This window comes from Gekko japonicus, unplaced genomic scaffold (genome assembly GCF_001447785.1).
Source record: "Gekko japonicus isolate JY-2015 unplaced genomic scaffold, Gekko_japonicus_V1.1 scaffold625, whole genome shotgun sequence".
In the NCBI taxonomy this organism is placed as follows: Eukaryota; Metazoa; Chordata; class Lepidosauria; order Squamata; family Gekkonidae; genus Gekko; species Gekko japonicus.
Genome location: NW_015172572.1, coordinates 433823 through 456451, shown reverse-complemented (window position 1 = coordinate 456451; position 22629 = coordinate 433823). Strand labels below are relative to the sequence as shown.

The window sequence follows — 22629 nt, the reverse complement described above, 5'->3', positions numbered from 1 at the left end:
ATACCACAGGGCAGATAAAAAGGGAAGCATGGGGCACATTCACTCAGAAATTGTTGGGCCTGATGTCCTCCACCACTGCAGTGGTCCAGCATGCCAGACTCCACATGAGAAACCTCCAAAATTCATTCAGTCTCAAATTTGCTATCAATTCCAACCCTCAGTGGTGCAAACTGTCTATTCACCAGTCTGTTCTTAAGTCTACTGTATGGTGGTTGGAGGATGAGAACCTGTTGCAAGGGGTTTCACTAAGCGCTCCCTCACATGACATTCAGGTGTTCATGGAAGCCTCCCTTGGGGGCTGGGGAGGTTACTGCATGGGTTTCTTGGTTAGTAGTAGATGGGTTCTGAACAAATCTAACATTCATATCCATTTATTGGAAATGAAGACAAAAGGAAAGTGGATACTAATCACTGCTGACAGCATGACAACGAAATATTACATCTCCAAACAAGGATGCACAGGCTTTCTGTCCCTTTAGCAAGGAGGCCAGCTTGAGTTGGCAGTGGGCAATAAACATCAAGTCACCCTAACAGTGATACACATAGCAGGTCAGGACAGTGTTCAGGCAGACTAAGCAGATACTCAGAAGAAAAGCATGAATGGTCCCTAAATGATCAGTACTGGTTCCTGCTCTTCAAGGAATGGGGATTCCCAGTCATAGACCTCTTCGCCATAGCAAGCAATGCAAAATGCCCCCCTCTTTTGTTCCTGGGAAGTGTGGTAAGCCAGGTCATTTGGGGATGCTTTCCAGTTCCACTGGCATGGAGCACTCTTATATTCTTTCCCCCCTTTCCCTTTACTAGCCAAGGTGGTAGCCAAAATAAAGGTGAATCGAGCTGCCTGCATATTGATAGCCCCATATTGGCCAAAGAGAGTGTGATTTGCAAGGGAAGGTTCAGAGTGTTCCCTCCAACCATGTAAAGAATAGGCCCATTCTACCACCACAGTGTGAAGTCTCTCCACTAAACTGCTTGGCTAATCCTATAGTAATTCTACAGTAGCTCAGTGGTCAGAAAGAGTAGCTGAGGTACTGGTCTCAGCTAGAAACCCCTCCATGGGGAAATCATACACCTCCAAATGGCAACATTGCTCACTGGGTCCAGGTCAGGCCTGACGAGAGCTTGTTATCAGAGATTTTAAACTACTTATTGTCCCTTATAAATGAAGGGTTGTCTAGTTTGTCAGTGAAAGTTCAGTTAGCAGCAATCTCAGCATTCCATTTAGGTCTGGATTCGTGCACTGCTTTTTCCCACCCTCACTCTATAAAATTTCTTAGAGGTTTGAATAATCTGTTTCCTCCTGTAAGATCTCCAGTGCCTCAATGAAGCTTATCCTTGCTTCTTTCCCAACTAATATATAAACCATTTGAACCACTAGCATCATGTGACTAGTCATTTTATCAGCCAAAACAGCATTCCTGGTTTTTATTACCTCATCTAGAAGGATATGGGATTAAGGGCTCTCAAGATAAGGTGGTTCTGGGCCTGGAATTTTTACCCAAGGTAGTTTCCAAATTCCAAATTTCACAAGACATTATCTTACCTGTGTTTTTCCTACACCACCAGACAGAAGTCGAGAAAGGTCTACACACTCTACATGTTAGAAGAGCATTACTATTTTACTAGGAAAAAGGCCGATTGTGGAAATAAATTATTTGCATATGCCCCTTTAGAAAGAGGCTCTGGGCGGGTGCCCCGGCCTTGGACACTCAGTGTCAATTTGCTGTGGCGACCTCAGCAGGGTATAATGACACTGAGTCCACCATTTTCTCCAGAGGAACAGATCTCAGCTACCTAAAAAACAGTTGTGATTTTGAGTGATCTCCAGCTCTCACCTGGAGATTGGCAATGATGGTTCCCCAGAAGGGAATAGTTGGTTTGTAGGGTGGAGTCTATGGCTTTGTACCTGTCCGAGTTCCCACGCCTCCTGAAACCTCACCCTCTCCAGGCTCCATCCCTCCCATCTCCAGGAATTTCCCACCTGGAGTTGGCAACCCTATTCTTCCCAGCCAGTCATCAACCTACCTTTATTTCCCCCTCACTCTTCAGCTTTCCACCCCCCACATACCTGCATCCTGTCCCGTGCTCTGAAGCCCTGACTGCTACATCACATTGACTGTCATATGGAGGCCACCTCAGCAGCATATAAGGATACAGAGCACACCATTTTCTCCAGGGGAACTGATCTCTGCCATCTGGAAATCAGTTGTAATTCTGAGTGATCTCCAGCCCTCACCTGGAGATTGGACACATTTTACCTCAGAACAGCAAAACTGTTTAGAATGTTAGAGGCAAAAGCCAATCAAGTCACATATGCAAACGACCTCTATGTTCCGAGGCAGAGGCTAATGAGGCTGCATATGCAAATAACCTCTGTGTTCTGACTGGCTATGGGGGGGAGAGGAACAGCAAAATGCTTAGAATGTTGGAGGCAGGACTCAGGGAAAGCAGCCAGTGGATAGGGAGACCCTCTGAATGACAGATCAGAGAGCGAACTGATTTTGGAGCATGTGGAATGTTCTAGAGAAGTGCCACCACCATTTGGCTTTTATTTATAAGGGAGATTTGCAGCATACAATCTCTTTTAATAAGGATAAGAGCCTGTTCGTATGCTTCAGGGGTCAGAATAAGGGAAGGACAGTCTCCTCCCAGACTATTTCCTCGTGGGTGGTATCAGTGATCTGCATAGCATCTGAAAATGTCAAAGTAGATAGCCCACTACTACTAAAGGCTCACTCCACCAGAGCACAGTCCTCTTTGGCTGCCTTGACTTCCCGGTTCAACATGCAAGATATCTGCAGGCCCACAACATGGTCATCTCCATCCACCTTTGTCAATCATGATTTGTTTGACATGGATTCTAGAAAAGAAGCAACGGATGGAAGAACAGTATTACATCATTTCTTTGGTGACAGCCCACACCCACCTTCTGCGATAAGTGAGCATGGTACTCTTCCGTATGAGACTGCACAGTAGACATGACGATGAAAACAGGGTTGCACATATCTAACTGTTGTTTGTCAATAGTTTTCTGTGCAGGCACACATCCCTCCCTACTTCCCCTCTGGGGGCTGTACTTGTCATCCAAGGGCTGTAGCTCCACAGCGATGAAGGGAGAACTGAGGGAGGAGTGCTCTCCCTGCCTCTACTATGTGACCCTTTGGGCAGGAAGATTACCACACTCAGCTCAAGATGGAGGGGAGGGGGAGTACGCCGAGGCTTTTTGAAACTTCTGGAAGCTTGAAAAAATGAATTTCTCCAGCTGGCCAGCATAAGAACAATCCCCCCATGTGTCCCAGGAATGAGATGTTTAACAAATAAAATTGACCATTTATCACAAAGAATAACAAATAATATAACACAATCCAACAGGTAATTTCCTAAACAGGGTGTGAAAGGGGTTGCAGTGAGGTAGGTGAGTTTAGTGAAATTGTCCCCATCTTGCTTTTGTGCTAATGGATGACATGCTCCAGTATGTTTCCTCTGTCAAATACTATAGCAAGGTGGAGCAATTTTGCCTTCCTCCCTACTGCAGCCTTTGTTTTCTTCATTATAATCTCACAACTGCTATTGATGTCTTTTTATGGGGTCACAGAGGCCTGCTATGGGAACGTGGAGGTCAGGAAATATCTGATACCATTAATGTCTTCCCCTCAAGCAACCACAGGTTTCAGTGTAGTGAGATTCTAGGCAAATCTAGGGAAATTATGTCACTGTTTTACTTCTACAGCTGTTGTATGCTGCCAAGCCCGCAGCAGAGTAGAAGAAAGAGTAGAAGTGCTGCTGACTGGCGTAGTTCCTAGCACAAGAGGTTCACAAATGATTAGAGACTCTTCAACCCCTTCAAAGAACAAGTCAGTCACTATTCAGGATGACGTTCAAGTGTATGAAGGTAAGGAGGAAAAGATTCTAAGGTTCTTCATTTAGTTATCTAATTGCCAGTCCCACACCCATATTAAGTGTACTTAACAATTAATTTTAGAATTTGGTTTGGGCAGAACCCAAAACCATGCTACATCCATTCCACACATCAAGTGCAGACCACATTAATCCTACCCATTCTATTTATAATTTGCAGGAATGACACCGCAACATCTGGGAAGTGGTGCGCACCTGTCCCCGATCCGGCCCTTCAGGCCGAAAATGCACATAAAAAAAGAACCTACAAAATGGTAGGACCTACCTGAAACGGCGCAGCAAGCGTGGCCGTGAGATCGCCGGCGCGCCCGTCTTTAGGAGCAATCGAGGCTCCCAGCCGAACTGCACATGCGCACACATGCGCAGCCGGCTGCCTCGCTCTCCCTTCCGTGGCTCCCCCCCGGCATCTGATCGTGCCGGGGAGCAACTGCACGGCGGCTCAGGGGATCGGTCTGATCCCGCCGCCGTGTGTCTCTTTTGGTGCAGCTCTAAAAAGCTGCACTTTGGCCGCGTCATTTCCCACCGCGTGACCGGGGCCTGAATTAGTCAAATAATAAAAGACATGGGAGGACTGAGTGAATACATAAATGCTAAGGTTGTTAGAAAATTTAGGAAGGGAGCTCTAAGTACACTTTTAGAGGAGTTAATGTGAGTTAACCTAGAACAAAATGACTTCTACATAGCTTTTAAAAAAGAAAATGTTCTTGGCTTAGACATTTAATATCCCATCATCACATATTGCTGTCTCTGATGCTTCAGTGAAAGGGGCACAAACTAAGTTATTTGGAGGAGTTTCCTCAATTAAGGCCTTGGATTTTCTTTGTGATGTATCTTCTGCACAATACAGTATCTAGTCAAGTAACATATGCTCTCTGATTCAAGTTACGTAACCCTTCTGACTATGGAGCTATTCATATTGTCATGTGACTGCATGTGATGCTGAAAGGACTGTCTCATATCAAAGTATGTGGTATTCTTTATTTTATAATAATGAAATAGCAGAGACTTGATGGTTAGAAATTTATCAAATAAGTCATTCTTAACATCACCACAATGACGGCGTTTTGAAATATTTTGATTACTGATATGTGTGTTCTATATGTAGGAGTAATAATTCTTAAGTTATTAACACAATTTTCTGTCACATATTGTATGACATTTATTTGGGATATCACAGCTTTTCAGCCAAGTACTATGGTAATCAAGTTTTCTGACACTAGAAGTAGGATAAGTAGCAGTTTTTATACTTAGTTACATTATAATGCTATTATTCTTGGATGAATATAATGCCTGTCAAGAAATCAGACTGAGTGGTACTTTTAGTATTCTTCAAGCAAACCAGCAAATAAAAGTGCAAAGCACAATCATAATTTAATAAGCTGTATTTCATTTTCCCTTTTCCTTTTGAAAATGATGCACAAGTGTGTACAATACACAGTAAGTATTTTTGTATCCAAAGACAGATGAAGATAATTACACAGAGTGCATGTTTGAATAGCCTCTTTTTTGGTTCAGTATTTAAATTATTTAAATATGAATAAATTCTTGCTCTACAAAAAACTTCTATAGGCCTAACAGGAATTTTAATCCAGTATAGTCAGCATGATTCTAAATTAAACCAAGAATTATTTCAACTCATTAACAAAAAAAGGTATGAGATCCCCGAAACTATAATCTCAACATTTAGGTGTTAGAATTTATCATACAGGATTTGATTGTTTAAAAAGAACAAGGTACCACACTGTTTATGCTAATATTTAAAACACGTAATAGTTTCCATGTATTTCACAGCACTTCAGTAATAATGTTATTTAACTTTTATCAAGTGCCTACAGCAACCTGATGTGAAAAACAGAAGAAAAAAGTGGATGTGGCTCACACAAACATGGTATCATGAGATAAGAAAAGGAAGAGGAGAGGATTAAAAATAACAAGTGAAAGGCTGAGCTGAAAGACAGAAAGAAAAGATACCATAATCATAAATATGAACACATTTTATACTCTGTAGATTAGAATTTGTTCACTTACTATATGTTCAAAATTCAAGCCAATTGGAATGATTGAAAAAGTAACCTATAAATTTTGGTAAATAAAGAAATAATATCCTCCAGAAACTTCTTTAAAGCTACCAGAAATTATTGTCTGGTTGTTGCAGCCAAAGATCTAGGGGAATCAGTTTACTTATTACATTTTTTTCTCGCTCAAATAGTAATAGGATACTTCTCAAAGAGCAGATTTTGAGCATGTGAAGTAGATTTCAGAAGAGGCAATTTTTAAATTTCTCAAAAATTTACTGTGGAATCCTAAGGGAGGAGGGACATGTGCTCAGGGAGCCAACTGACCCTTATGCTAGCGTAACTCCAAGGTATGCTGGTGTAAGATCCAGTTACACCAGTGCAGAACCCCAGCGCTGCTGCACCACTCAGACACCAGCACACCTCTGCAGCAGCTGCCCAATGACTGCAACTGAGACGCAGGCCCCTGTGCCGGCATGGTTGTGGGTAGATCACAGGTTGTAGTCATAGTTAGTTGGCTCCCTAAGCCCATTCAGCCCAGGAATGCTTCCTGACTGAGGTGCAAAGTTGCACCTTCAAAAAATATGGCATAGCCCATAAGCACCAGTTGAACAGAAAAACAAGTGCCTCCCCAGGGCTATACCCATGAGGCCCAAAGATGCTTAGGATGCTGACTATGGGCACAGCCAATTGTCTCCCTCCCTTGTGGTGGCCAAGCCCCCTCCCAACCCACTCGCAGCCCCCCATCTCTACAAAAATGTCCCACAACTCACAAGGTAGGGCACATGACTTGAGAGTCTGACTGGCAACTTCCTGCTGTGCAGAGTTAGAGCAGATAGCAAGGCTTCTTGGTGTTGGGAAGAGCACAGACAGGGCACTTAGCACTACTGGGCAAGCACTTTGCACCAGCACCCAATGTGGAGAGCAAAGTCCACACTCTGTGGCTGATTTCTCCCAGTTCTGAACCCAAACAAGTACCACATCTCCAGAGGTGGGACCCAAAGGGATGGCTGCACACTGGCAGGTAAGCAGGGACCTGTTCCGTAAACTGCCTTCCCCTTCCCCTTAGCTCATAGTCAGGAGCTGCCCCAGAAATGGCACCTTCTGCTCCCAAGCCCAGCAGTGTGGCAGTTTAATGGGGCAGCAGGAGCTCTGGGCCCACATCACCATGGCCCCTCACATACAAAGGGGGATGCATGGTGAGTGCCTCAGGAGAGCTACCAGGGAAGGGGGCCCAAATTTTTGGCTCTGCACTGGGCTGATAGCTCATACATTGACTAGGGTCCCCCTTGGACAGGTTGCTTTTTTGGGGGGGTCAGAGCGCCACTATCCTTAGTGGAGTGGGTTACCACAAAATCCTTGAACTCATTCCCTTTCAGGAACAGAACTCTGTGGAGCAGCTGCCAAGGTGGATGCATCTTTAGCTCTTACTGTGGAAATTAATGCTGGACAGGTGAATGTGTTTTGGATGGGGTCATCTTTTGCTGGATGGGTGGTTGTGGCAGAGTACCACCCCATGGTCCACAGAGTGGACTCTCTGGTGACCCCTGACGAACATGCTTGCCCCCACCAAAGCACTCCTGGCCTTGTTGTAGTTTCACATGTCTCTGCTTTGTTATCCTGCAGGTGAAAATCTTAATAGGGTGAGCACTGGCTCAGGCCACTTTTCCCCTAGCCCCACTGTGTCCAGGCCACAGACTAAGAAGTTGGTAGTTGTCTTCAGCTTGCTGCTCCTTATGTGGCTCTGCCCCATTTGTATGTGCACTGCTCCAGGAGACGGACACCCATTTTCCCTGAGGCTCTGTGGAGATGGTGTCTGGTCCCTTCAACCCCTTCCTCCATTAGTTGTCAAATAAAGTTGACTTTAGTTGCCACAACTGCGGGAGGGGGGGGAGTTATGTATGAGGGTGGTTGGGGACTTTGTTTCTGAACATACATATGCCTGTGGAGCTGAGTAACCATCAAACTCAGTCCAAGAGGTCCAATGTAGTCTGCCCCTGAACAGCTTGCCCCCAGCTGATAACAAACATCATGCATGGAGGCCTTGCAGGGTAAGGAGAGTGCTTATCAAACAATCAGCGGCGTTATTGAGGTTGGGGCTGCATCAGAGAGGAATTGGTCAGCTCAGGTCATAGTTGTGCCGAGTCTTCACATTGATCAAGACAGGCTTTTTAAAGTGCAAAAAAAGGTCAATGGAACATAGTCCAATCCTGTCTACTGTGTTCCATCAAGTGGTGAGGCCTGTGATAAACTACTTGCCATCAGTTTTTTTCAAAGGACGGCTGTCTTGTGGCTGTGAAAACCAAGGTTGGTCAATTTCAGTGGGTCTGGCCCTATAGAGACCTGGAAGGGTTGGATGGTTCCCAGAAACCTCAGCCCGTCTGGATGTGCTAATCAAGGAGAAGAATAAGTTTGGGCTGTTAAAGGAATAGTTTAAAAAAGGATTCGTGCCATGGCTATTACATGCATCAAGGCTTCCTGCTGGCCATGTTGTGAAAAATGACCATAATGAAAAACAAAGTTGCTGCAGTGAAGTATCAGGTTCCAGGCAGCTCCTGCTTATCCTGGGGCCCAGTGACCTCAGAGCTAGGAGCACCCACCTTCTGAGAGTTGGGTGTCTGGGACTGCACTGCGGAGGAATCAGCCATCCATACGTATGCATGGTTCCTTCTATGACCCAGTTCCTTTATCAGACTGGCTGGACACTCAGACCATATTCCGGTTCTGCAGATGTTCTAGCCAGCAGAAACAAACCCACATAACGATAAAGAAGAATATTTGTTGTTCACAGAATGTGGGAATTCCTAGCTCTGAAGTCACCGTTGCCTCCCTCCCCTTTTCAAGGGAGTAGAACAAAAGGTAGAGAACAGAACTTTGGAGGGAGCCTTGGGACACTCCTCTCTCAGACCCCAGGGGTGCCTGCTGCCAAGCATCCATCCCCTGTGTTGCCTGACTGAGGTGACATATGCTTGTGCAATGGCTGGCTGCAGTAGTTGGTTCAACAACTCACAGCTTCTCCCCTCCCCCACTACACCCTTGGCGAGGTGCCTGCAGGCAGGCTATGTGGGTGCCAAGCAGAGGAACCATTGATGAGGGAGGGCCCCCCAAACAGCCCTCCCTGCATCTGGTGACTGTCTCCCATTATCTTGGGTGCAGCATGGGGTCAGGCATGCCAGTGGCTGATAGGAGTGGTGTTGAGGATTGATGCAGATTCCCAAAGGGAGGTGTAAGCACAAGGGGGCTCCACTCACCCTGTGGCTGATAGATCATCCCTCTACAAGTGCACAAGAGGGTAGAGCACTCCAAAAGATGGTACGGGTGGCTGGGCACCTTTTGCATCCTATGTGCTCTCATACCCACGTGCACTCAGTGTGCCCTCTGACATCCTGCCTTGCCACTAACTCCTACCAGCATTGCATCATCCTGCCCCCACCCCAACACTTGGGACCCTACAAAGGGTGGCAGCAGCGGTTGGTGTATGGCAATGTTGTGGAGCATAGCACAGATGGTGAAGAGCTTGGCAACTGCCAGGAGCTGCATGGCTCCCCCCACCCCCATGGTGAAGGCAACAGAACCAGCTGGCTGAATGTGTGCCTGATGACCATGCGTATCTGTCAGTGGGCTTGGTTGTAGGCTGCATGGTCTGATAAGTTGTCTTTGGGATACAGTGGCAACAGATAATGGAGGAGGGGGTATCCATGGTCACCTAGTGTGGATGAAATGACACCACAAACCCTGCCCAGATGGGTGCCAGCTCTGTCTCTTCTGAGGGGAAGTGCACATGCGCTTATTAGGTGGCCCAGCATGGCATCCAGGAAGCTGTGCAGACAGTGGCTTGCCGAGGACAGGGACACCTTCAGGATCTCAGCCATGACCCCTTGGAAGGATCTGAAGACCAGGAATTAGAGGGAGATCAGCACTTTCTGTAGGACAGGGAAGGTGTGGGGAGCAGGAGCTTGGCCCTAGAGAACTGGCCTGAGCTCTTGCACGTGGCTTGGATGCTTGCCCTGTCCTGGTGGAAGTGATCCAGGCAGATGCTGTTGAAGAGCTGCAGCATCCTGATGCATGCATAGTTTTGCCAAGCATACCAACTTCTCTGCCATTATAATGCTACCCATACATACAGTGCTGGCAGTAGGTGGATGAGTTGCACTCCTAGCAGAAGGGAGCATGCCACAGCAGGCTGGCCAGGACCTGCAGAGAAAGGGGGCTGAATTCAATTTTGTCAAAGGGGGTTGGGCCCCTGTGGCCCAGTCACCCTCATTCCCCCCCCATACCTACCCCCTGTCCCCATGGTAGGCTCCCTTATCTGCGTGGTCTCCTCCTGGTGTCCATCATGGGAATGGGGGAGGCAGGGGGAGACCAGGGGTTCTGTGGCTTCCCATGGTACCTTGCCCTGCCTCTACATCCCCTTGTAGTTTAACTGCTAGTTTAACTGGGCCAAGGTTGAGAAGGCACTGCTATGTAAGTTGGTGGTGGAGCATGTGAGTGTAGCCTTAGCAACTGCCAGGACCAACTCTGCCACTGCATACCACCGTGCCTTCTGGTGCACAGCAGGGGAGTGGGTCTCTGCCCTGGGACATGGCATCTGCATAGAGTTCTCAACCTTGAAGTGCTGGAATGATTCTTTTGGCCCTGCTCAGAAATGCCTGCATGCCCTCATGGCCCAAGGTGTCCTTTATGAGCAGGCAATGATAGAGGGCCTGCTTGGAGCTGAGGCTGTCATGCGGGCAGTGATATCACCTGTGGAGGTGGGTGGCTGTGTCATTGAGGTATTGTGCAATGCGTGTGAGGGGTCCTGCTGACCCCTTGTCCCTGCAAGGGGTCCTCCACCTGCCACCCCCACTGTTCCCAAACCGTCATCACTTGCTAACACCTGTCCTTCCCCTTGCAGATGACTCTCAAAGTGGGAATACCGAGTGAGGAAGGGGCAGCTGCCAACATGGCCACCCCATCCCCCTTGGAGGAGTGCTCATTCAAGAACCCAGACCCAGATGACCCAGGGCACCATTTCCTTATGACGAACTAGGAAGAGATGAAGTTCATTTATGGGGAGAAAGACCAAGTTTCTCAGGCTGCTGAGGTGGTGGGCAAGAGAGAAGAGGTAACTGTAAGGCCAGGTGGTGGCCCCAAAGTAGATTATTATGGGTGCCCACTTGGTCTGATGCTCTGCTCTCTGTCCCGCCACCTCAGGATCCCTTTGCCAGATGTTCACAGCTGATGTTGTGGACTACCTCCATGCCCTGATCCCCATGAGGCAAGCTGTGGTGGCCAGGTCGTTTATCCTGCAGATGCTGGGTATCATGGAATCACTGGGGCCAGCAGCTGAGGGCAACCACATGCAGTGAGCAATGTCTTCAGATGGCAGTGGACTGGGGGAGGTGGGGACTGAAGAGGGTGCAGGAGCCCAAGGCAAGCAGCATCCTCTGGAGCCAGATGATGCGGCCACAGGTTCTCCAGGTGATGCAGGGGACTCTGGCACCTTGCCTAGACCCTGGGCATGGCACCTACAGCCAGCTCAGCCCCCACCCTCCGTTCCATGTGGGTGGGAATTGAGCAGAAGCAGCTGGAGATCTGCCATAAGTGACAGGAAGCCTTCTCCATTGGTCAGCAGTGGATGGAAGGGCTGGCAACATCTGTGATGGCGGCTGCTGGGCATCTGGAGGGGCTGCTTACTGTCACAAGGGACGTCAGGGAGAGACAGTTGTGCATTGTGAGACTGCTGGGAGTCCTGTTGGAGGCACTTCAGGCCCCTCCATGGCACCCTGCTCTGGCAGCCCCCCTCTTGCTCTGCCACCAACAGGGGTGGTGTGGAGGTTGGTGTGGGGATGCCCTCAGCAGGGCAGGTGTCCTGCTGGAAGGTGCAGCTGCTGGTCAGTGCAGGGCACCTGCGACTCCACAGACTTTCCATAATGTCAACCCATTTCCCTTCTGAGGTGTGGGCACCCTTGGCTCTGTGTAGGCCAGGGGCCTCCTTGGAGCATTGACGGGCGGGGGTGCTGGGGCCTTGCCAACACTGTCAGGTGCCCAGGGACTTGTGATGGGTCTTGGTCCCTTTAAGGGGGTGAGGATGTACTGCGGAAATGGAGCCATGGGATTTGATGTGCACTGGGCTCAGCCCCGATGTCTGGCGGCCCTTGATTGTTTCTGCTTGCCCTGTCTATCACAACCCTGGTAGCTCTGTTAATTGCTAAAATAAATGAGGCTCTTGATTGAATATCTAAAATACTAAAGGAGATTACTGAGTTCACATCCCTAATATGTACTTGTCAGATTCCAGAATGAAACAAAGGTGATAGGTACTGTAGTGTATAATCTGAATTAAAAATGTTTTACTATGGAACAAATCCTGGGAGAGAGGCATAGCACAGTTCTTAACATATTACAATAATCTCATGCTGACCAATGTTTAGTTGTAATGCACATTAATTATAACTGAGTTCCCCAATATAATTATTTTGAGAGTAAATTTGGGAGTTTTAGATTTTCTCCCTTAATCCTTTGTCCATTTGAAGAACAGCTATTCTCAAGCAGAAATGCTACTAATGCAGTAAAGAAGTAAATGAATGAAAAATATATAGTGCCCCAAACCTAAAATTATAGGTATTCTGTATCATGAAGACAAGGGCACAATCCTCTGGTAACTTTATTGTAACCACAAAGATACTGAAAGAGGACTTGCTGAAGTGTACTGGATGTTAGCAAGAGCCAAACTGAACTGTGTATGGGAACTGAAACTGTGCTTTCTTAAGAGGCAAACTGAGAGGGTCAGTGTAAGGATTAGAATTTACAGATCTCAGGCTTTCATTAATGCGACCAAGCTATAAGTTTTCACAGGTTGGTTGCAGCCTGTTTGGGCTGAGCGTTGATTAAAAACACCTGGTGGCCTTGGCCAGCGGCTTAAGATGCCTTTATCTGGCTGCCAGGGGCGACCAAGCAGGGGGGCAGTAGTCACACAGGAAAGGAACAGGCTGAGGCCTCTAGGACTGCAAGCTGAAATGCTGTGGACTATGCCCGTGGGAGTGGACTCTCTTTCTTAAGCCTTCGGGTGAGAAAGCCAGGTCGCAAGATTACCCCAGTGAAGGAAGCCACAAGGAGTTAATGCTTCAGGCTCATCCTCTGCCCAGTGCAAGTATAGTGTTGTTGGTTTTTTGTGCCATTGCTATAATCTGTGAGTGGTTTCTGTTGAGCAAACACTCTTAGTTATTTGAAGGACTCAAATAAATGCAGAGGTATTTTTTAACCCACCACGCTGGGAGTGTCTGTTGAGTGTCTGTCTGCATCCTTGAGAGGAACCCAGATGAAAAAGAGCCTCAGCAAAGGACCAGGACCCAGTGAGAATCCCAAGGCCCCAGGTGGCTGTGAGCTCAGTACCTGAGAACGGGAGAGTGTTTGTCCTTGTTCCATACAGTCAGTACACGTTACACGTACACACACACATACACACTGCATCCAGCTCAGTAGTATTGAAGGTACTAAGGCCATGGTGTAAGGTGGGTGTCTGAAGTCATGTGCTGTGATTCACAGCTAATGCCTCAGTAGACTCTGACTTTTCGGCCTGTTTCAGGCTCCATGTCAATATGTTCTTTGCTGGGTTCCAAGACATTACTGGCTCAACTGGCTGCTGGATCATCACTGGATCTTGCAGAGGAAGATGGCAACATGCCTTCTTATCTAATTTGCATCTCACCACAGCGCATATCCATCTGATGTCTCATTCTGATATTGTAAGGGTCTTGTAACTTGAGCCACAATGGTAGGGATCTGTGGTGAGCCAAAGCTATAGCACCTGACACAGACAAGGCCAGCTAGGGCATTTAGACATCCGGGTTAGGCTCCATCTGTTGCGGAGTCACTATCAGCATTCTTTGGTCAGCCCGCAGTCAGATAAGGATGTTCATGATCTAACAGAGTAGTCAACAGCCTTAAAAGCTCATTGGGGGCTTCCCTGTATATGATACGTTGTGCCAGGATAAAACTTGTGAAAAGTACTGAGAGACGTTGAGTGATTTCAGCAAAGTACTTTTATTCATCAGGAACAAGACAAGGGAAGCCGGCTCGCAGGCCAGCTTATATGCTCAGGAACCCACCCCCTAAAACACACCCACTATGGCCCTATAGGCTATTTACAGTGGCCGAGAGTCCCATAGGCTCTCGGCCGTGGACCTGGCCCTCTGATAGGTGCGGGCTAGGATCCGCAGGACTATTGTTCTCAGGGAAGCGAAGCTCTGTTGTTCGGCCTGACCGCATGGCCCAATGGTCGCGCACGTGGTCATGGCGGAGTACATTACAACTTGCAAGATAAGTAACCCTCGGTAATCTGTTTTAATGCATCCTTTTGTGTGTGTGTGTGTGGTTTGTTTTTTGGTGTGTGTGCCAAACACTGTCAAAAAGCCCAGCCTCTAGAATGGGCCAACATGGTGTTTTGGTGGTTCTCACTGCTGCACTAAGATATTGCAAGCTTAGCCTTAAAGCCTCCAAGGTATGTGTCTGAAGGCTTTGGAGATGATCAGACTGTTGTCCCAGAAAAGGCAGCTCTTGTGAACTGATAGTTCATGTTATTTTGATCTTAATGATCTGAATTCCTCCTCAAGCGTCTGTTGGTTAGAAGTAAACAATCATTAGCATTGTCTGAAGTCAGTGGTAATAGAGAATGGGTTACCATAGATGTAGCCATGGAATTTTGTTCATGTTAGCCATTGTAGCAAGAGCCTCATCAGTATGGACAAAGATGTCAACTGTTGGAGCCATTGTTCTTGGTTTCATTGGACAGCCCCAATACCATGGGAAATAATGTCATGCATAGCTTTTATTCTTCATAATGGACTGGCACAGGTAACAACAGGTGCTTCGCAATGCCAAAATCCTTATTGATTGGCTGTCTGCTGCAAGTTGGCTTGCCTATGATGCAGAGGTTCTGCCTTCATGGCCTCATGCTGAAGAAATGTTTGATCAGAGTTCAAGAGCATAAAGAATGCTTGGAATTCCTGTTTGGTCCTGGAGCAGGGGCACTGAGGTTCACCTTTTTCTGGAATGTGATCTATGTCCTAAAATCATAAATATAATAATAATTTAGCTTATTTAATGTTACTTTACAACCATTGTACATGAGACTCACTTAACACGTTTAAGGGCTTTGCCACACTCTTATTTTCGTGGCTTGTCTGCCCATACTGCATGTTTTAAAATTTATTTTCCACACTTGTTTTGCTCCCTCTAGTGGTCGCTTTGATGTGTCATCGTTGAATCTCTGGTTTATTTCTAAGCTAGAGATACAGTAATGCTATATTAGAGATACAGTAATGCTATACCAAAGTGACCACTAGAGGGACCAAAAAAAGTTCAAAAAAGGGGGAAAACATGCAGTACGGGCACACAAGCCAAGAAAACAAGAGTGCAGAAAAGCCCTAAGTGCGTATTATTGAAATATACTGAAGTAAATGAAAAGGGTCAGTTAGAACACATACTATCAGCACTTTCCCATGACAATATATTGGTCGTCCATGAATATAGGAAGAATTACCATGAAAAATAGCTAAATATCTGTATGACTATTACCATATTTTCTCTCCTTTCTTTAAAGAAAGACACTGATGATGGCTGCCATTCTAGAAACACTTTCCTTTGAGTAACACCCATTGAATAAAATGGGAGTTACTTCTGAGTAGACCTGTTTAGAATTGTGCTCATTGTGTCAGAATTTATAGTAAGGTCACATTACCAACTTCCAGATGTCCCACCAGATTAAGTTATAGCATTTTCAGAATTTACCAAGGCTATTTTTTTACCATTAGGAAAGGTACCATGATGCCATGTCTGCGAGGGCTAGCCTTCCTTAGCCGATTCATTCTTTTTCCATCCGCACTTGGGGTGTCATTTTTGTCCTTCACTTTCATGTATAGCATTCTTTGTCACTTTCTTCAGTTGATCTCTTCCAAATAAAAAGCAAAGCTGGAAATATTAAACCAGTCAAACCATATTTTTTCACATCAGTTTGCAGTTTGTCAAGATGAAGTTGCTTTTTCTTTATTATGCGCTTCAAAAATTTTGTTCTGTTTTGAGATCCCAGAATGAATACAAATGACAAAAAAACAACAACTGTAAAACCAGCCCAGAATGGTGTAGGAAGTGTAGGAAAAAATTACACTTCTAGAAATGTAAGCTGCACCATATCTGCAGTTCTGATGCCCTGTGACAGCAAGTTGATTTGAAGCTTTGCAGATGGGGCTAATAATTAAAATTTAAGATAAGCAGCTGGCTATAAGGTTTTTATAGAATCACCACAGGCATTGGATTAAATTGCTATACTGCAGGATATTCATATTTAAACTATTTCTGAAAAACAAACAATCAGTAGAATATCAATTTGGCAGAACATTTGCTCCAATAACTATTTAAAACAAGTAACAGTAGGCACAAATTGTTTTGTGCTCCTCCTGGTAACATAACATGTGCCACAAAAATCCTCAACTAAGACTTACTCGGTCTTTTACCAATATCCAACTTTAGCCAATCATTTGTCAGTCCAGCCTGTCAAATTATCATCTTCCAATTACTGACATGGCATACATCAAGAAAACCAGGAGAGAAAGAAAGAACATCTAACAGAGTGTTGAGCATGTACCATTTTGGCAGGTTGTACGTACAATTTTAAATTATTGTGTGTGTGGGGGTTCTGTGCTTTTCAAGGGAAGCATTAATAACCTCCAATGGTTTCTACAGTGTTTCCCCTTTTCATCCCACCAGGGACCTTTAGAAGTTCCTGGAGCTTTTATCATTTGATTTTAGTCACATAACTTCCCTATTTTTGTGGTGATGATACATATCCTTTTTTGCTCACAGCTGTAGTCAGCATGCGTGTCAAGCAGCTTCCTAGACATTAATGCTAAATTATTAACATATTCACAAAGGGTTTTCTATAAAAGGATGATGTGGTTGTCTTTGAGTTTGCAGCATTTGTTGAAAATCTAATTATATTTTTCTGTTTTGGACAGCCCTAAATTAGATTTTCTGGGGAAATTCACAAGAAGTTATGGGACTAGCAAAGAGAGATGATTTTGTATACTTTTATCTGGCACTTACAAAACATACTGTTTTTCCTCAGGTTCTGTATATATTAAAATACTTAAAAGGAGCATAGTACAGTTAATAAAACGGAAAGCCCTAAGAAAAAGAAGTTTATTATTAGTGAAGGAAGGCAGGTGCCATAAATAAATCAAGGAAACAAAGCAAATATAATCCTTTAAGAAATCTATTGACAGATTATACAACACAATTACAAGCCCAGAATGTACAGCACAATTACCAACAGCAGCTCTTCTTCATATTTGAACTGTGTGAAATATGCAATAAACATTTTCTGTGTAGTAGAGTAGGATTTGATTGCTGAAGGAAACATCTGCTCAGCAGTAGCAATTTTGTCTCTGTGGTAGGTTCCAAATGATGTCATCTTTCCTGTCCCCTACTAAGTTCATTTTTATGTTAGAATCTCTGTGTGGTGACATTTTGTGCTGAGGAATAATTATGAGCCTTCAACTCTGTCCTACTGTGAGTGCACTACTTCAGCACCACAATTAGCAACAGATAAGTTTGAAAGAGGCAGAAATGGTATTCATATCTTAATGACATGGTATGCATTCCACTGAGAGGAGGAGACTGTGATTCCAAGAATGTTCTAAATCATTAGGTCCTGAATATTTTAACCCAAGGACTCACCCACATAATTTTTTCTTATCCTCAACACCCTGCATTTACTATTAAGTTTTGATCTACTATTTTAGAATGGCCAGTCCTAACTAATATGTTTAGCTTCTGCTGGAAGTAGCTCCATAACAGCTATGTAAGCAACCCAAATAACCATTTTGTGTTCACATCAAAGCATCAGGTATAGGAGAAATGCATTAAATCTTCCTATAGAGCTTATTCATTGGGTGGCATTCTAATATGGTAATGAAATTACTAAGAAAAAAGATGAAAAAAACTAAGATAAAAAAAACAGACACACACAAAATATTTTGTGGCTGCAGCATTTCATGCTTCACCCTTTTGCAAAAAAATGAGTCCATGTTAATTGACAAATGGCTCACTGTACTGCCTGTGGTGTGTAATTAATAAGGCCAACTGAGGCTTCACAGCACTACATGCTAACATTCAATAGATCACAGAGACCACATTTTTTGCAGTGTGCAAAACCCTGACCATTAATTAGAATACATATATTATGGCATTAGTACTTGATTCATAGCCACTGTTTTATCATCTTGTATAACCATCATAAATCCATATTATCACACTATTCTTGTGATATTTCCCGTTGGTCTCCTAGAACACTAAGAATTATTATTAAATGGAAATAGCATTATTGAATTTAAAGGTGCAGACAATTCTGAAAGAAACAATAATTTACATCCAAGCGGTGCCATGCATATTTATTTCTTTGCAATCTGGAAATAAAACTGAAGCAGAAAGAGGAAAAAGAGAGATTGTTTGTTAATTTATTTCAATTGTTTAGATACTTCCTCACCTAGACCTGAGACAGCTCACAGTAATACATAGAAATATTATAGAAGAATGAAACTGTTAAAACAACAATAAAAGTACATCAGTCACATACCTACAGTAAAAAGTGATAAGTGGCCTTTAGCTTATAAATGATATGTGTGTAGTTGAGAATCCTGGTAACTTTAAGAGTCTAATCATTAATTTGTAAGAAATTTGCATGAGATTAAGACTGACTTGTTTTAGCAACTGTTTTCAGAACTGACCGTTCCTTATAAATTGGCCTTCCTGTTACCAAAATCAGCTTTAAAATGCAAACTTTTAAAACATCTTTTCTGGTATTAAAATCAGCTTTAAAAATTCAAAGGCATATATGTTTTAATGCCATATGTATATTATATATTTTAGCGTTCCTTACAGTAGAATTTTTGTACGACATAGAATTTGAATCTGAAAGAGTGACATCTCAGCTAAAGTCTGCAGTAGCTATAAACTTGGTAGAGAAAAAGTGGGATCCAAAAACTGGAATTGTGACCCTGGTCTTCAATACAGTGTTTGCTCCTAACAAACCAATGAGGTAGGTGAGTGCTTAGGACCCTTCTAAAAACCAACATCTGTTGTCATAATTTCATAGAAGTGCCACCAACCCAGCAACTTGTGGGGGCAAGAGAATCAATTTGTTCCAAAGCTCTCGGGCTACAAAAGCACCCACTTTCATTTTGTGCAAGGGATGGCAGCATGGCAGTGTGCATGCAAAGTAGTTGGGTCTGCTCTTTCCATTGATGTGCTTGGAAAAATCTGCTTGAACAAAAAAATATCCATATGCTCTTGAATGCAAATAGGACTCTGCATTGCCTGCAAGGAACAGTGTTTTGTTTCTACATTGTTTTTATTTTGGAACTAACTGATTATGGTCATTATGTATCTAATGGGTGAATGTATACAGGGTGTCTATAATCAGTTATAAGCATCAATCCAAGCAGAGTTGTATTGCCTTGAAAGTATGTTGCTTCTCATTATGTGAAAAGGAGTAGTTGGCACCTCTCCTGCACCACTGACGGAGAAAACCCCAAAGTGAAAAGAATTAAGTTGAGAGACTTCGCATAAGGTTGAACTTGGACCAAGGAGATACATATCCAGCCAAGGAGTTACTAGATAATCTTGGACAGGCCATTATCATTCATCTTCAGTGCCACAATTTTATAAAATTTTTTGACGAACACTTATACACAGATAATTTAATGGAAAAAACATTCATTCTTTGTATTTTGACCTTTCTTAGGAATAAAACCTCATCACTACTGAGAGTTGTCACTGAATTTAATGACAGGATTTTACATTTCTTTTCAGCGACATGATAAATCAAGGTGTCATTCCACTGTGGAGTGCTGTACTATTTAGCTGACAGGGCTTTCCAAAGTAAGAATGAATCTACTATACTGCCTAAAAATAATATTTATAATTTAACTTCAACCACCTCTGTAATACATTACAGTTCTACAGGAATATAGGCCTACATCACACTATGGACATTGATTGATTTATTTGACTTGCATTTCATTATATTTCCCATTGTAATGAATATTTTAAACTTAATTTTGAAGGAATCCAGCAACACTGGTTGTTCAGTGCATTACAGGAGGCATTTGGAAGTTTCCATTATTGCTAGTTGCCACTGAACCAGAAGTTGATGATGTCATCAATATTGAAGCAACTGGTCTAAACAAGGAATCTGTAATTAGCTTTAGGCTTACAAGCAAGACAAGGTAAGAATATCTGCAAAGGAATTGTGCATCTCTTTTTTGAGGATGAAATGTTGTGTCCAATGGGAATCTCAGCTTATTAGGAAGGGAAGGAAGGAAAACTAGTCAGTAAGACTGATTGCCTGACATTTTTTCCATACCCAGTGTGAAAGCAGATTAAGGTATACACAGAAATAAAATAGCTTTTACAGCTAAAGATATACATGCATTAATCTTGATGGAGTTGTGAAATGACAGAACCATTGTAGAACCATAAGCACATTAGTAGAAAGTACATAAACATTAGCTACGTTCCTAGATCTTTATGGCAATATAACTCTCATCGAGTTTAAACCTGGAAACCATGATAGGAATGAATCCAGAGTTCATAGATGTTTGGTGTGAAGTAACAAGATCAAGTCTCACTTGTGCCTTAGCCATTCTGAATAGTGCTTTTTTCTTTTGTATGTATCAGAGAGAGGTACTAATGCTTTAAAATGACAGGTTATAGTATCAAGATGTGTAGCCATTTCAGTCTCTCTGTAACAGTAGAAAAGAGCAAGAGTCCAGTAGCACCTTAAAGACTAAAAATAATTGTGGCAGGGTATGAGCTTTCATGAGTCACTGCTCACTTATCCAGATATGTGAAGAAGCGAACAGTGACCCTACCACAAATTTTGTTCGTCTTTGTTATGTATTGGGGCTGGAACATCCCAGGACTGTCTACCAGATACTGGTTGAGCTTGAAGCTCTAGAACAATAGCCCACCAGGACTCTGGAGGTGACCAGTGAGGAATTAATGTTATGTAAATAGCCTATCGTTGGGAGTTGGGTGTGGTTGAGTGTGGTGTTAGCATGTTGCCCTGGAGTTTTGCCTTGTATCTGCTGAATCACTAATAAAGCTGAGCTGATCACTAGACTTGGAGTCTGCTCATCCATGGAACCCAGTATTTAACACTGGCAATGAAGGTGGGATCCTGTTGAGCGAGCCTAGAGCCCATGTGCACTGCACCGCGCACCGAGCTCCAATGCTATGCGCATCGCACCACAACTGGGACCATGGCTGCCGCTCCAGGACTACTTACAGAGTTCGACTCCACTCACCCTGAGCAATGGGAGGCTTGGGTGGAATGCCTAAAATACTTTGTGGAGTTCCATGGAATCGATGGCACGGCCAAGAAGGTAGCACTGTTGCTCAGCTCTTATGGAATCGCCACCCTGGAGCTAGCTCAGGATCTCATCTGACTATGTTGCTGCCCTGCACCACCTGGCTCTTCAGTGCGAGTTCCAGAACTTCAAAGAAGCCCTCCTCAACCATTTCGTGTTTGGGCTCTGGGACAAGAATCTCTGACGCAAGCTCATCGGCCAGGAAGACACTAACCTCCAAAAGGCAATCTGAGAGGCCACAGCATTCAAGATGTCCTGGGAGGTTGGCCACCAGAAGACTGACCACCATGCCGCTGCAGTGCACCAGGCCACCATTTCCTCAACCTCCAATGTGTTCAACAATGAGGAGGTCCTGGAGATGCACTATCCAACCTGCCAAGACACCCGCCCATCTGCTTCATTGAGTCCACAGCCAGGCTGTGTCGCTGAGACCGCCTCACCGATGCTCTGTGCCAGCTGCGTGGACCTCCACGAACAACGCTCCTGCTGCTTCAGGGACGCAACGTGTCAAGAGTTGCAGGAAGGCTGGCCACATTGCATGCATCTGGGGTTTTGTCTTGTATCAGCTGAATAACTAATAAAGCTGATCTGATCACTAGACTTGGGGTCTGCTCATATATGGAACCCAGTATTTAACAGTCTTTAAGGTTAAAGTATCATCTTCCAGGAAGTGAATCAAGGAAAATGCATTCAACAAATCAACAACAAACTCTCTGTTTTTTCATGTTTATGTGTTAATATTAAACTGTAAATGATGCGAATATGAGCATTAATCAAAGGTATATTATTACTCATTGATCTTCTAGAACATTAAGAATTATATTTAAACAAGCTGGAGACACACAAGGAGTTGTGAGGGTATCTCAGTTTCCACTGCCCTGCTATTTCCACTTTCCCTTCCCTGAAAGCTCCCATAGCCTCTCCCCTTTTCCTGCTTCCTTCTCTCCTTCCCACCCACCAAAAAACTTACTTTGTCCGGCTTTGATAGGAGGGCGGGGTAAAAATCTAATGAAATAAATAAATAAATTAGGAATGGGCATGAACTGGCACACAAAGTAAACTTCATGCTGAATTTTGGGCAGTTTGGGGCTTGGGAAGCAATGTTTGTGGAAGCACATGCTTCCCGAATATTCCCCGAACTTCAGGGAGCAGTTTGGGGTGGTCCAAGAAGTGGGAACATTTCCCAGAAAACCCAGCATCAATCAAGTAAACTCCCAGGCAGTGGTGGGAGTGGAATTCTCTCCAACCTTGGGAACACCAATAGGGACCCTCCAAAGCTTGACAGGCAC

The 22629-nt window shown here is 44.3% G+C and overlaps 1 protein-coding gene across 1 annotated transcript in view; it reads left to right on the top strand.

Annotated features, from left to right (window-relative positions):
• CFAP47 (cilia and flagella associated protein 47) overlaps positions 1-22629 on the top strand; it is a 387027-nt gene that overhangs the window by 326642 nt on the left and 37756 nt on the right. The window contains exons 65-70 of the mRNA XM_015421363.1: positions 3731-3892; positions 7313-7386; positions 10577-10705; positions 10828-10852; positions 18840-19008; positions 20036-20197. Coding sequence (XP_015276849.1) covers positions 3731-3892; positions 7313-7386; positions 10577-10705; positions 10828-10852; positions 18840-19008; positions 20036-20197 — 721 coding nt within the window. The remainder of the gene's footprint in view (positions 1-3730; positions 3893-7312; positions 7387-10576; positions 10706-10827; positions 10853-18839; positions 19009-20035; positions 20198-22629) is intronic.